Source organism: Pelmatolapia mariae, linkage group LG4, assembly GCF_036321145.2.
Source record: "Pelmatolapia mariae isolate MD_Pm_ZW linkage group LG4, Pm_UMD_F_2, whole genome shotgun sequence".
NCBI lineage: Eukaryota > Metazoa > Chordata > Actinopteri > Cichliformes > Cichlidae > Pelmatolapia > Pelmatolapia mariae.
In genome coordinates this window covers 33472216-33485435 of record NC_086230.1, presented here as the reverse complement: position 1 = coordinate 33485435, position 13220 = coordinate 33472216, and the positions used below count along the sequence as shown (strand labels likewise).

At 44.4% G+C, this 13220-nt stretch overlaps 2 protein-coding genes across 3 annotated transcripts; one reads left to right on the top strand and one right to left on the bottom strand.

Annotated features, from left to right (window-relative positions):
• The first annotated feature begins 137 nt into the window (after positions 1-137).
• eef2kmt (eukaryotic elongation factor 2 lysine methyltransferase) lies at positions 138-3078 on the top strand. Its single transcript, XM_063472483.1, has 8 exons — positions 138-281; positions 727-789; positions 869-949; positions 1070-1171; positions 1337-1470; positions 1548-1792; positions 1932-2081; positions 2562-3078. The coding sequence occupies exons 1-8, from the start codon at positions 138-140 to the stop codon at positions 2660-2662; spliced, it is 1020 nt and encodes a 339-aa protein (XP_063328553.1). The 3' UTR covers positions 2663-3078.
• Positions 2816-11544, bottom strand: alg1 (ALG1 chitobiosyldiphosphodolichol beta-mannosyltransferase). 2 transcript variants are annotated; one of them, XM_063472481.1, is made up of 13 exons: positions 11243-11544; positions 9642-9719; positions 7858-7961; positions 7431-7579; positions 7170-7259; positions 6552-6665; positions 6247-6353; positions 5240-5278; positions 5097-5156; positions 4881-4991; positions 4660-4774; positions 4377-4452; positions 2816-3247 (listed from the first exon to the last, which is right to left on the bottom strand). In XM_063472481.1, the coding sequence occupies exons 1-13, from the start codon at positions 11532-11534 to the stop codon at positions 3113-3115; spliced, it is 1470 nt and encodes a 489-aa protein (XP_063328551.1). In that variant the 5' UTR covers positions 11535-11544; the 3' UTR covers positions 2816-3112. The 2 variants fall into 2 exon arrangements, with proteins under 2 accessions (XP_063328551.1, XP_063328552.1); XM_063472482.1 differs by lacking the exon at positions 5240-5278.
• Positions 11545-13220: the final 1676 nt, after the last annotated feature.

Genomic DNA, 13220 nt, shown 5'->3' with positions numbered 1-13220 from the left:
AAAAGAAGACTGTATGTATGTATGTATTAAACACATGCACTTAGCTCTCTGTAGATTTAAAAAAGGTAGCCTATGCTCAAACCTACAGATAAACTTCACTACCCAGAGGCTCTGGCGAGAGAGGGTCGCGCAGGATTATGGGTAAACAGGAAGTAAACAAATACACGTGTAAGATGGCGCTTTCAGAGCAGTCCTCGGTGCAGGGGTCAGTTAAAGAGGTTTTAAGGGAGTTCCAGGTGTCGTTTTTCGCTATGAGTCGGCTCCCTTCGTTTCCCTGGACTGTGAGTACGAGACTGACCAGCCTTCATTCAGAAATCTCCGCATGTTAGCACCAAAGCTGTCCAGCAGCCCGCTGCCTGTAAAACATGAGTAAAGCAATGCTTGTAATCAGTCGGGACCCTCTGAATAATTTAGGTCTCAGTTCATAAAGATAATCTTTATTAGAATTCTTCCTTTTGGTTTGTTTTTATGTTTTCAAATTGGCTCTCTGAGCCCGGTTCTGCCGGAGATTTCTTCCTCTTAAAGGACATGTTTTCCTTCCACTGTCGCCCAGTGCTTGCTCATGGGGGTCGTCTGATTGTTGGGGTTATGGTAGGGTCTACCTTACAATATAAGCACCTTGAGGCGAGTGTTGTGATTTGGCGCAATGTGAATGACTTGAATTGAACTTAAAACGTGACTTATACAGAGGACATTACAGAGGTTTAACTTTTTATCTGCTTACAGTTTGTAGAAAAAGACCTTCAGAGCAGCGGGTCATCAGAGCTCATTTCTCAGGTGCTGAAACAGGTGAGTGCTCCTCCATCATGCTGTAATCATAAAACAGCTCAGCTTCGTCAGTGTAATGAACAGTCACATGTTTTCACAGACGTGCCTTCATCCCCTGTGCCGGAAGTTCCCACCTTCAGTCAGATACAGGAGGCTGTTTCTCTCTCAGCTCATCAGACGGGTAAGGAGATGTTAACTCTCAGATTATTAGTTGAGCTTTTTTTCTCTGGACAGAAATATGTTGAATACTCGATCACAGAGTCAAACCTGGCTGTGTGCTTCCTGGTTTCTTCCTCCACAGCTGGAAGCTTCAGGCTGTGAACCTCTGGATGAGCTGTATGATGCTCTGGCTGAGGTGGTGGGCGCTGAGGAGACCACGGAGTGCTACAAGAGCTACCTGCTGGTACCGCACACAGAAAACCCTCAGTGTCACTGTTACCAAATTATTTGTTTTGTGCCATAAAAATATCAAGATCTGATTTTTGGTCTGAATCACCCGGCCCTACTTTTGCCAGCTGTTGCTTGCAGGAGTCTTAATTTGAAGTGCAGCGATGTTTGTGTCCTGCAGCCTGCTGGTGGCGCTGTGAGCTTGATGGAGAACATTGCTCTGATCTCAGAGGGGACCACCGGGCTGGTGACGTGGGAGGCGGCTCTTTACCTGGCAGAGTGGGCTCTGGAGAATCAGCAGGTCTTTACAGGCAGGTAAGATGAAGGATCTGCAGGTCGTCGCCCTCCAGGTGGAGCTTCTGCAGCTTTTAAATTTGCTCCTCCTCTTTCAGGACGGTGCTGGAGCTGGGCAGCGGCGCGGGGTTGACAGGTATCGCCGTCTGTCGGTCGTGCGGCCCGAAGCGATTCATCTTCAGTGACTTTCACTCCAGAGTGCTGCAGAAACTCAGAGACAACGTCCAGCTGAACGGGCTGAGCGAGCAGACGACCCCAGCGGTCAGCGTGGAGAAGCTGGACTGGACGGCAACCTCAGAGGAAGAGCTGAGGGAGATCGGAGCTGATGTCATCATCGCCGCAGGTCAGATTTATGAAGCGAGATGGCGTGGACACACATTCACACACCTCAGTCTGTTCCAGCTTTTATGGAGCTCTTGACACTCTGCTTTCTCAGATTTGGAGTTAAAGCAGATTCCTGTTGTTTGTTTGTCGTGGTGCAGACGTGGTGTACGACCCCGACATCGCAGGAAGTCTGGCGAAGCTGCTGTCCATCGTCCTGAGGTGTTCGTCTGTCGAGGTTCTCCCTCAGGTCTTCATCTGCTCCACGATAAGGAACCTGGAGACGTACGGCGGCTTCAAACAGCAGCTTGGTAAGACAGCGCTGAGGAGGAGGAGGAGGCTGTGGTGAAGATGGTTCAGATTAATTCAGACTTAAACCTGACGTTCTGCTGTGCCTCTTTGGCTCATGCTAACGTCACGTGATCGACCTCATGTTTTCTGCCTGAAATGAACAGTAAACATATATCACACGGGGAAAAATACTGTGGTTTGCTGTAGTAAGTAGTTCTTTAACCAGCTGTGCACAGTGTCCACAATTCATGAAAGAAAATGAAGCAAAAAGGAACTGGAGACAGCTCACAGTAAACACTCAGACGTTCCAGTGTCGATAAAACGAGACTGCAGAGAGAAATGTGGCCAGATTTGATCCTGGATACTTCCTGGTTGCAGTGGGAATAAATAATAGTTGTTTTTGAGGCGTGCTTGGGGAATTATGAAGATGATTTTATACAGATCAGGATTTTCTCAGTGCAGGTGGTTTGAATGAAGTCATTGTTTGTTTGTTTTGGCAGAAACTGAAGGAGTCGGCCATGAAGTGATCCCAGGACCCGTCAACCATGTGTTTCCTTATAACAGACAGTCGGCTATAGAGCTCATCAAACTGTGCAGATGACACGAGGGGAGCATGATAAAGATTTTATTTACAAATGTACATCTTCATCATCATGACAACTTCCTTTATACATTCAAGTGAAGAAGGAAAAACGCCAGGAATAAAAAAGAAGACCTCAGAAGACTTCGTCTTTTCACCCACTGATCCATTTAAATTTTAAATGTACATTTATCATAAAACACCCCAAACAAGCAGTTTTGGTCCTTTACGCTCTCACTCTGCTGTAACTGGTGCTCATATCATCCAGGCACTCTCTGGATACTGGACTCAAAGGCTGGGCCTACTTTATTCCATGAAAAGTGCTCACCTGGCACAAAAGGAAAAAAAGGCTTGTTTCCATGGTGATGTCTACTGCACGTGCCCAGTAGGGCCTACAAAGCGAGACTTTCATGAATAAAAGAAATGGTTATAAAACAGCAGCACTGTCTAGCTCTCTAAATAGAGCCAAGGTTATCTCGGAGCAGTGATTAGAGGCAGGACGTTCTGGTCCCAGTTGTCATCCCAGCACTGCCCCCTGCTGGAGCGGAGGTTCCTCCTGAAGGTTCCCAGTTTGCCGTCTGAACTGGGAAAGTCTGACAGGAGAGCCTGGAAACATAAACGTTCAGTATTACTCGAAAGACGTCAAAAGAGAGAAGGTTCAATTTCTGAAAGGTGGTGACTCCTAATCAGAGACTGTAAGTAAAAGATGGAAATAACTGCTGCTATAGGGCTTTGGAGTTGACGTCACGCCGCAGTGCATTGTGGGATCGCAGCGCCATGTCAGAAGGCCACAAATCAAAACAAACACACTGTGTTGAAAGCAGGACTGCCAGAACCACGCTTAAAATCAGCGCAAAAGACAAAGGGCTGTATCGCGAACGATTGCGCCCAGACGCCAAGAAACGGTACATGGAAAAAATAGCGTGCATCGGTAATGTGGACCCGTATGAAAAAAGGCAGTGGAGTGGAAACCCAGACGGCCTGCCGCCGTTGTCCTATCCCGATATCGTCGCGTACCTTGTCTGTGGAGTCAGCGCATACACGGCGAATCATTTTCGGAATTATAAATTCCTGGAGGCGCACATCTAATTCACGAACGGTTGGGTACAAGATCCGCTCCCGTGACATCACGCTCCAAAGCCCTATATCACTTGTTTCTTATTTGGGTTCTGAAGCTTCATTCTGAGTGTGTCGATCACCCTGTTTGGTTTTTTTGAGACTAGAAGAGAGAAGGTGGAGTGCTAAGGTATCAGCTAATGCTAGCTAGCTACCATGCTATATAAATAATTAGCTATTAACTATTATTCATCTGTAACATCCAATTAAAATCCTAGAATTTCACTCCCAAAACTGTGGCTCCGGCTTCTTGGACAGTCTGTTAGTACAGTCACCTCACAGGAGCCATGTTATTGGCCACATGATGTTATTAAAAAAGCTCCAACAGCACAAACACGGTCCAGAGGTCCAGTTCAGGGACTTCAGTTAGCTGAGGTGAAGCCTAACGGACAGCTAGCTGCTACAGCCGCCTGTGTCACCCTCTCATCACAGATATGGCCACTTTACTCCCACCCAGGCTTCAGAACCCAAAAAACCATCTTTTATATACAGTCTATGCTTAAATCATGTTGTACGGTATTTTCAGAGAAGAATAACTGTTGGTAGATATTAGAGTCCATATCAGGGTCTGCCCGAATCTTTCTCTTGATCATGTGACTGGTTTACAGGCATCTCTCACCTTCAGCTGCTCGGCGAGCTCTGCAGAGTCTTTGAAGATCAGCCCGTTCTCCTCGCGCTTCACCAGCTCATCCAAGCTAGGAATAAAAATACAGCCGAGTCAGATTTAATTCACGTTTATGAGCTTACTGGAAGCACATTCTCAGCTCCAGTTTAAATAGGTGGACATCAACACAGAGAGGGAAGTATTTACAGAGGTCATTGATGAGCATTTTACTTTGCAGCCAGTGGAGTCGCCCCCTCCTGGCCACTAGAAAGAATGCAGGATTAAGAGGTCGGCTCACCAGTTGAAGTGGACGGCGCAGACGGGGAGGCAGCAGCCGAACATGTCCACCACCTTCATGGGCAGATCCAGACCACTGGACGACTTGTGGAGACAGACACCCAGGTCTGCTGAGCCTGGACGACAGAGAAGGAAACTCCTCTAATGACCTGCAGGAACCTTTGTGCGCAAACACGAGTGAGACTAAACTGGTCAGACAGACCAAAATAAATACTAAAATACCTAAAAGCAGAGGGTAATCTTCTGCCTCCAGCCAGGGGGTGCAGATCTTCACGTGCTCCAGGTGCAGGGAGTCGATGAGCTTCATGTAGTGTTCCTTCTGAGGACCCTTCCCTGCACAAACGCACAAAAACACACAGTGAGTGGAAACATGTTCTGAATAGAGGAAAACTCAAAATTACTGGAGGTTCTAATCTGTAAAGGAGCGAGCTGGACTACCTGTGATCACGCAGAGTAAAGCTGGTAAGGAAGCTCCTCCCTTAATGAAACCTTCATACTCTGGTGGGAACAAACAGGCGACAGGTGAGGAAACACGTTTCATGGATTTTTTAAACTTTAGTTCCTGAAACAGCAGGTCGCACCTTCGAGGGCCGTCAGCAGGATGGAGAAATCTTCGTCCTCTGCAGAGAAAAAATGTAAAAATGTCCTGAATCAGTGTTTGCAGCTGTTCTTCCCAGAGATGAAACACTCACAAGGTGCAAAATAAATAAAGTGAAACTGGCTGAATTTGGAAAATTTTACATTCTGTTTACAGTAGAAGCTGCAGCCAGAAACCTTCAGTGAGCGTCCTCGCACATCCCGACGTTCCCCGCATCGTGTTTACGGCGATGATGAGGAACACCGGGAGTTTAATTCCCCTTTTCCACGAAATAAACTTCAATTTCAGCTTTGACAGCAGGATTTATTCTTATTACCTTTATTTTCGCACTGAGATCACGATCTCTTTACCCCGAGATTCACAGCAGGACTTAAAGTTAAACCGTCGCTCCTGTAAATCCTGAACGGGCCGAGGACGCCGCTGAAGCGGAGGTCACGACCTCCAAGCAGTAACTTCTGTTTTGTTTCTATAAATTCTGTCGATTTCTTCCTGATCATTAAAATATGATTAAAAACCCTGCAGTGAAGCTGCCTGTGTGTGAGCCAGAGTTCAAAAGAATATTTGAACTCCTGAGATGAACGACTTCAGCGGAAATGTTCGAACAGCAAACGCAAAACAAAAAATCGGTTTCCAATCAGAAAACACCAAGAGCTATTTTTTGTCTGCTTATTTTGTTGGTTTTTGTTTTTTGCCCTTTATCCCCGTCCCTCTTCTCCGCTGTTTTTTTTTTCCCCTCTTTCTTTCTCCCTTTTCTTTTCCCCTGTCCCGTATCTAGCAAGTAAAAATAAAAAATAAAATAAAATAAACAATAAACGGTAAATCAAATGGACCATTTGGTAAAGTAAATCCGTTGGGCATCTTTCTTCGCCTTTAGACAATAATTCTGATGGCAAAAGAACCAAACGGGACAGGTTAAAAAAAACAAAAAAAACACCAAGAGCTCGCCGTGGTTTTCATTCTTAAATCAGGGGAAGTGTCTCTTCCTCCGACCTGTCCAGCTGGTGCTGCTGAGCAGCAGCGCCGGTCGCTCCGCCCTCAGGGTCACGGTGCCGTCAGCGGGGTCACGAACTGAGAAGATGGTCCTCTCCGCCTCAGACCTGAGAGAGCAGGTGAGCACTTTAAGGTCTGATGTGTTTTTTCTATAAAAATAAACTGAACAACCATGAACAACCAAGGAAAAGCCAACAATAAAACTCTGCAGCTCTACGATTACACACATTACACACAAACTTCCTGTTTTGTGGGCGATCAACAGTGTTTCACAGGAACTGCCCCCCGACAGCATCATCACTCACCCCGCGTGTCTGAACTGAGGATAAACGGCGGCGAGCCTCACGAAGAGCTCGTGCTGCAGCTTCAGCGGAGTCTCTCTGAAGATGGAGGCCGGCCGGTCGTACAGAGTCGTCGCCCTGCAAACGTCAAACAACAGTAAAATGTCGCGCTGCGATCCAGAGTGAGAGCAGCGTCACTGCGGTTAGTTTACTGGTTTTTATTAACTGCATTAAAAACTCGACCCTGCAACACAAACATGAACATCAGGAGCGTCACAGAGGACGAATCATCGGACCGTGAAACAGCAAAGCTGAGACTTAGAGCAGGAAACATGTACGAGTTATGTGAACATATCGTCCCCAGACCAGGAGCGGCGTCTCCTTTAACTCTGCTCCTTCAGTGTCGTCTCAGGTGTCATAAACATCACGGCTTCCAGATGCCGCTAGTGAGACATCTGACCTTTGTTTCAGTCTCTGTCTTTTCTTCATCAACTTTATTGTAAAGTAACGCGTCTGCATGTTTTTATTGGTGTGTTGTGAGAATTCAATCTTAAATTTCAAACATCTCTCAGATTTTCTGCCATGAGCATTCTTCAGTGGATGAAAAACAGGCATGCAGATAATAGAAAGAGGAAGTCATACTTGATGCCCCAGTTTTTCTGCAAGTCGTCCTTCATGGCGTTGGTGACGCACAAGTTGTGAGACGCCAGAGGACCGAAGAAGTGCTCGTACCTGAAAGACGAGAACGAAAGCGCCCGTCAGAGACGACAGAGACAGAAACACCTCGGATCAGGATTTAAGTTCGGCTCAAGTTAACATTATGTTGTTGTTTTTTTTATGTTCAAGGATCAGGGCACCTAAAAGCCCGCAGAGCGCCACCTTCAGCCTCTCAGCGGTACTCACAACTTTGCCAGTCGGACCACGGGATGCGCCGGGCCGTGGCTCAGCGCCATGATGGTGTAGCCGTAGTTGTGCCAGTCGATGATGAATCTGCTGCCACGCAGCAAACACACGAACCAGGTCACTGCGATGCTGGGCAGCCCAGGAGGATTCTGGGAAACAAAGGCAGTCGTTGATGTTAACAGAGTGACGTCTGCAAGCAATCAAAGGATTTATAACAGAGTTCTTTATCGTGCCTGCTTTGGACTCTTTCATGAGGATTTTCCTCTAGAAGGGTTCATTTAACTCTCAAAATAAACATTTTTGAGTCAAAATGAGGATTTTTGTGTTAATTTAAACAAATAAAAAAGAAGAATGGATGAACTAGTGTAATGTTTATGTCTGTACGTGAGTTATTGTTCCCCCTCTGAGAGTCACACAGGTAACACACCTGCATCAGAACATGCGCCTGCAGCTCCATCGTCAGCAGGACACGGAGCAGCTGCAGGGACTGAACCATCACCTTCGTCACATATGTGACCACTTTCGGTCCGACTGCAAAACAGGAAACAGATTCATTAAAAAACAAACAGTAAAAACACCACATCCTGTTTGTTTGTTTTTTAAGCACAGGTACAGTGGCTTGCAAAAGTATTCGGCCCCCTTGAACTTTTCCACATTTTGTCACATTACAGCCACAAACATGAATCAATGTTATTGGAATTCCACGTGAAAGACCAACACAAAGTGGTGTACACGTGAGAAGTGGAACGAAAGTCATACATGATTCCAAACATTTTTTTACAAATAAATAACTGCAAAGTGGGGTGTGTGTAATTATTCAGCCCCCTTTGGTCTGAGTGCAGTCAGTTGCCCATAGACATTGCCTGATGAGTGCTAATGACTAAATAGAGTGCACCTGTGTGTAATCTAATGTCAGTACAAATACAGCTGCTCTGTGACGGCCTCAGAGGTTGTCTAAGAGAATATTGGGAGCAACAACAGCATGAAGTCCAAAGAACACACCAGACAGGTTAGGGATAAAGTTATTGAGAAATTTAAAGCAGGCTTAGGCTACAAAAAGATTTCCCAAGCCTTGAACATCCCACGGAGCACTGTTCAAGCCATCATTCAGAAATGGAAGGAGTATGGCACAACTGTAAACCTACCAAGACAAGGCCGTCCACCTAAACTCACAGGCCGAACAAGGAGAGCGCTGATCAGAAATGCAGCCAAGAGGCCCATGGTGACTCTGGACGAGCTGCAGAGATCTACAGCTCAGGTGGGGGAATCTGTCCATAGGACAACTATTAGTCGTGCACTGCACAAAGTTGGCCTTTATGGAAGAGAGGCAAGAAGAAAGCCATTGTTAACAGAAAACCATAAGAAGTCCCGTTTGCAGTTTGCCACAAGCCATGTGGGGGACACAGCAAACATGTGGAAGAAGGTGCTCTGGTCAGATGAGACCAAAATGCAAAACGCTATGTGTGGCGGAAAACTAACACTGCACATCACTCTGAACACACCATCCCCACTGTCAAATATGGTGGTGGCAGCATCATGCTCTGGGGGTGCTTCTCTTCAGCAGGGACAGGGAAGCTGGTCAGAGTTGATGGGAAGATGGATGGAGCCAAATACAGGGCAATCTTGGAAGAAAACCTCTTGGAGTCTGCAAAAGACTTGAGACTGGGGCGGAGGTTCACCTTCCAGCAGGACAACGACCCTAAACATAAAGCCAGGGCAACAATGGAATGGTTTAAAACAAAACATATCCATGTGTTAGAATGGCCCAGTCAAAGTCCAGATCTAAATCCAATCCAGAATCTGTGGCAAGATCTGAAAACTGCTGTTCACAAACGCTGTCCATCTAATCTGACTGAGCTGGAGCTGTTTTGCAAAGAAGAATGGGCAAGGATTTCAGTCTGTAGATGTGCAAAGCTGGTAGAGACATACCCTAAAAGACTGGCAGCTGTAACTGCAGCAAAAGGTGGTTCTACAAAGTATTGACTCAGGGGGCTGAATAATTACGCACACCACACTTTGCAGTTATTTATTTGTAAAAAATGTTTGGAATCATGTATGATTTTCGTTCCACTTCTCACGTGTACACCACTTTGTATTGGTCTTTCACGTGGAATTCCAATAACATTGATTCATGTTTGTGGCTGTAATGTGACAAAATGTGGAAAAGTTCAAGGGGGCCGAATACTTTTGCAAGCCACTGTATAAATGTACCTCGGACACCTTTCACCTCTGCGATGGGCACTATGGTGATTTTCTCCTCACTCAGCACGTCTTGATGAGGTTTGGTTTCTGAAAAACAATCACAGCAAAAATCCTTCACTTTCACAGCCGACACGGGAATTTTTCAGGCACGATGAAATAACTTCCTGATTGCTTTTAGTCCAAAGCTCACATTTCATTTTTTGTTTCTCAGAATGACCGACTGTTTGTCTGAAACTCTTTTGGTTTTCAGTGCTGTAGAAATAAAAGGTATTTATTTTCTATTGGATCATGTGTATATTTATAACGCACAGCTGAAATTAACTCGGCTCAATTAACCTGGATGTGCTGCACCGTGTTTACGTTTTAGTTTTAGAAATTTTAATAGAGTACATGATAATACTTCTTTAAAACACTACCCTTACAAAGAGGATCGGCTCCATCTCGGATCACTTACAGCGACCTGCTTTGTGTCTCTGGCAGAATTTTGAGGTGTTTTCTGTCTGTGGTCATTTTGCATTTTTTTTTTTTGCATATACTTTACAGTCACGTCTTTTTCTTTATCTAAAGTTTGATTTGTCTCAACCTGCTGAAAGCACCAGTTTTATATTTGGATCAAATATTCTTTTCTTTAAATTTTTGATTTGGAACTTTTACGAGTAACGACATGTAAACACTGCTTATTTAAAATACTACTCCTTATAAATCCTACAGACAGAGCGCTGCAGTATTGATGGAGGTGTAGAAGTTGCAGCACATGTTTCAGGAACAAATGCTGTTTAAAATAAACTCACACTCATCAAGCGGCACAGTGAACCACCTCACTATACAGCTTCAACAGCTCCAATAGGATGTGGATGCTTCAGTGTTTTTTTCCCCCAAACCTCCAAACATTAGGTGAGGTATGGACCTCCTCTGTCACTCCAGCCCTCCTTCACTACATCCATAAATATCCTCAGAGGTCTTCCTCTTCTCCTCCTGGCTGGCACCTCTATATTCATCATCCTTTGTCCAGTATATCTACCCTACCTCCTCTGCACACCTCAGCCTCTCTGACTCTGAGATGTCCCTCTGATGGACTCATTTCTAATCCTTGTCTCCACCCACGCCGCCCTGCCTGCACGTTCTTCTTCACCTCCTCTTGTGCACTGTATGGATGATTGAGCCCAGGTATTTAAACTCATCCACCTGCACTGGCTTCTCTCCTCACATGTCCACCTGTCAACACGTCTCTCTCTCACTCACACACGTGTATTCTGTCCTGATTGTACCAACTTTCATTCTTCTTCCCTCCAGATCATACCTCCACCTCCTCCCTACTCATACTACAAATCACAGTGTCACCTGCAAACAGAGTCCACAGAGACTCCTGCCTAACCCCATCTGTCTGCTGACCAGAGTGGGCTCAGGGTCGATCCCTGATGTAGTCTCACCTCCACCTTAAACCCACCTCCCCACTGTCTCTCTGTCCTCATACTACAGCTTAATTTAACGCTGGTATCGGTACATACCTGAACATGTCGGTACGAGAAGTGAAAGAAGTTTGACTGTTTGATCTCAGCGGCAGGTGGAAAACAGGTGAATGAATGTGTAACAGGAAACTTCAGTCTCACCTGAAAACCCCACGAAGGTCACATGGTACCCGTGTTTACTCAGGGATAAAGCGTGATACTGCATCCGAGGACTGCGCCCGATGTCCCCCAGCACCAGCACGCAGACCCGCCGGGAGGTCCCGTCGTCCCGCCGCCGCAGGCTGCGGACCCACAGCGGCAGCAGCGCGGCAGCGACCGCCAGAGACACCGCGGGCCACCTTACAGCCGAGTGTGCCGCAAAAAGTCCCGCTAAAAGCGCCAAAACCATCAGGGAAACTGCCAGGAGAGCCGTGCAGGAGCAGCGCGCCGCCATGTTTGTTTGAGATTTGTGATGACGCGGCTCATCACAACTGGGCGGGGCTTGATGTTTAAAGGAACCGCGCATCATATCGTGACGCGTTCATGTGCAAACCAGGAACTTTCAGTCTCAGCCGTCAAAGCATGTGTTAACTTCTATTGTTACCAAAGAATTATACTAAAATATCCACAAATAAATAATTAAAAAGTAGGGCTTTGGTAGCACATGTACATTTTATTTTTTTAAAAAGAAAAATCTCAGAAACATCTTTTCACACACATTTTGGAACAAAGAATAGAAAGTTTGCCTGAGCAGATTTTTGTGCATATATTTGCACAGTTAAACATTTGTTCTGAAGTTTTGTGGTTTTCAAATGTGAAAATCTACTTTGTATTAACCAATCTCCCTTTAGGATATTTTAGGTTCTATTCTTCATTTAGAAACAGGAGGATATAATATATACACATCAGCATCACAATAGGATTAGGATTCAGGAATATACTTTACTGTCATTACACATGTATAAATACAGTGTAACGAAATACAGTTTGCATCTAATCAGAAGTGCAAGAGCAGTAAGTGCAATAAGTGCAATACTTTCTTCTTTCTTTCAAAAGTCTTTTTATTAGACAAAGGTTTCAATGCAATGTATACAATAATACAAAATGCTTCAAAACTTTTCAAAATTCCAGTCTTGTTCCCACCCTAACCATTAAACAACAAATAATTGGCAGCCTGCTGCCCAACTAAACCAAAAAACACAGAGAAAAAACAACAACAAAAACAACAAAAAACAAAAACAACAACAACAACAACAAACAGACTCATGAAAGAAAAGAAAGAAAGAAAAATAGGGGGGGGGGGGGGGGGGGGGTTTCCTTGGACTACTCAGTAACAGTAGTTGTGGGCCTTTCAAAGAAGTCCAGAAAGGGGGACCACAGTTTAAAAAAATTGGTGCAATACTTTCTTAATCCCTGAGGAAATTATATTATACACATATACATGTATAAGAATGCGCGACATTAATATGTAATATATGTTTTCCAGTGCCTTCCACAAAATATATTCATAAAATTTATGCATTAATATACTATAAACAAAATTGTTTAAAAAAAATCTAAATAATAACATATACATATTCATCAATTTGTAAATGAGCCTGAAAATTGTACTAGTGCTGTCCACACTGTATTTTTCTGATGAAATAGTCTGACTTCATGTATTGACAATAAAATCCTGGAAATGCCCTGCACACATAAACAAAAACAAACAAACAGAAACAATAGAACCAAAAAATTAAACATTACTGAAATAAGAAAAATGCCTTCAGATTTCTAATTTTTCTTTGTACGTTGTATTTACAAAATCATTTACATTGTAAGCAAATTATTGAGAAATTTACTTATTGTTACTTCGTCCGTTTGTAAATAATTTTAAAATCAGACTGATCTTCTATACTAACCTTTTGTGGTCAAATATTCTGGCTCCCTGCGCTGCCCCACTGGAAAATCCTGCATACATAAACCTCACCTCACTGTGGGAAACTGCAAGGAAATATGATATTAATTCTGTGTACATTTTCCACTTTTTGAGCAGCTTTTGTCTTCCATGCGTTGCAGCTTTCAGGCCACTAACTGGCTTATTTTTGTTTTTAATGTAATTTTGTTTTTTGGATTGGGTTAAATAAATGTGTTTAAAATA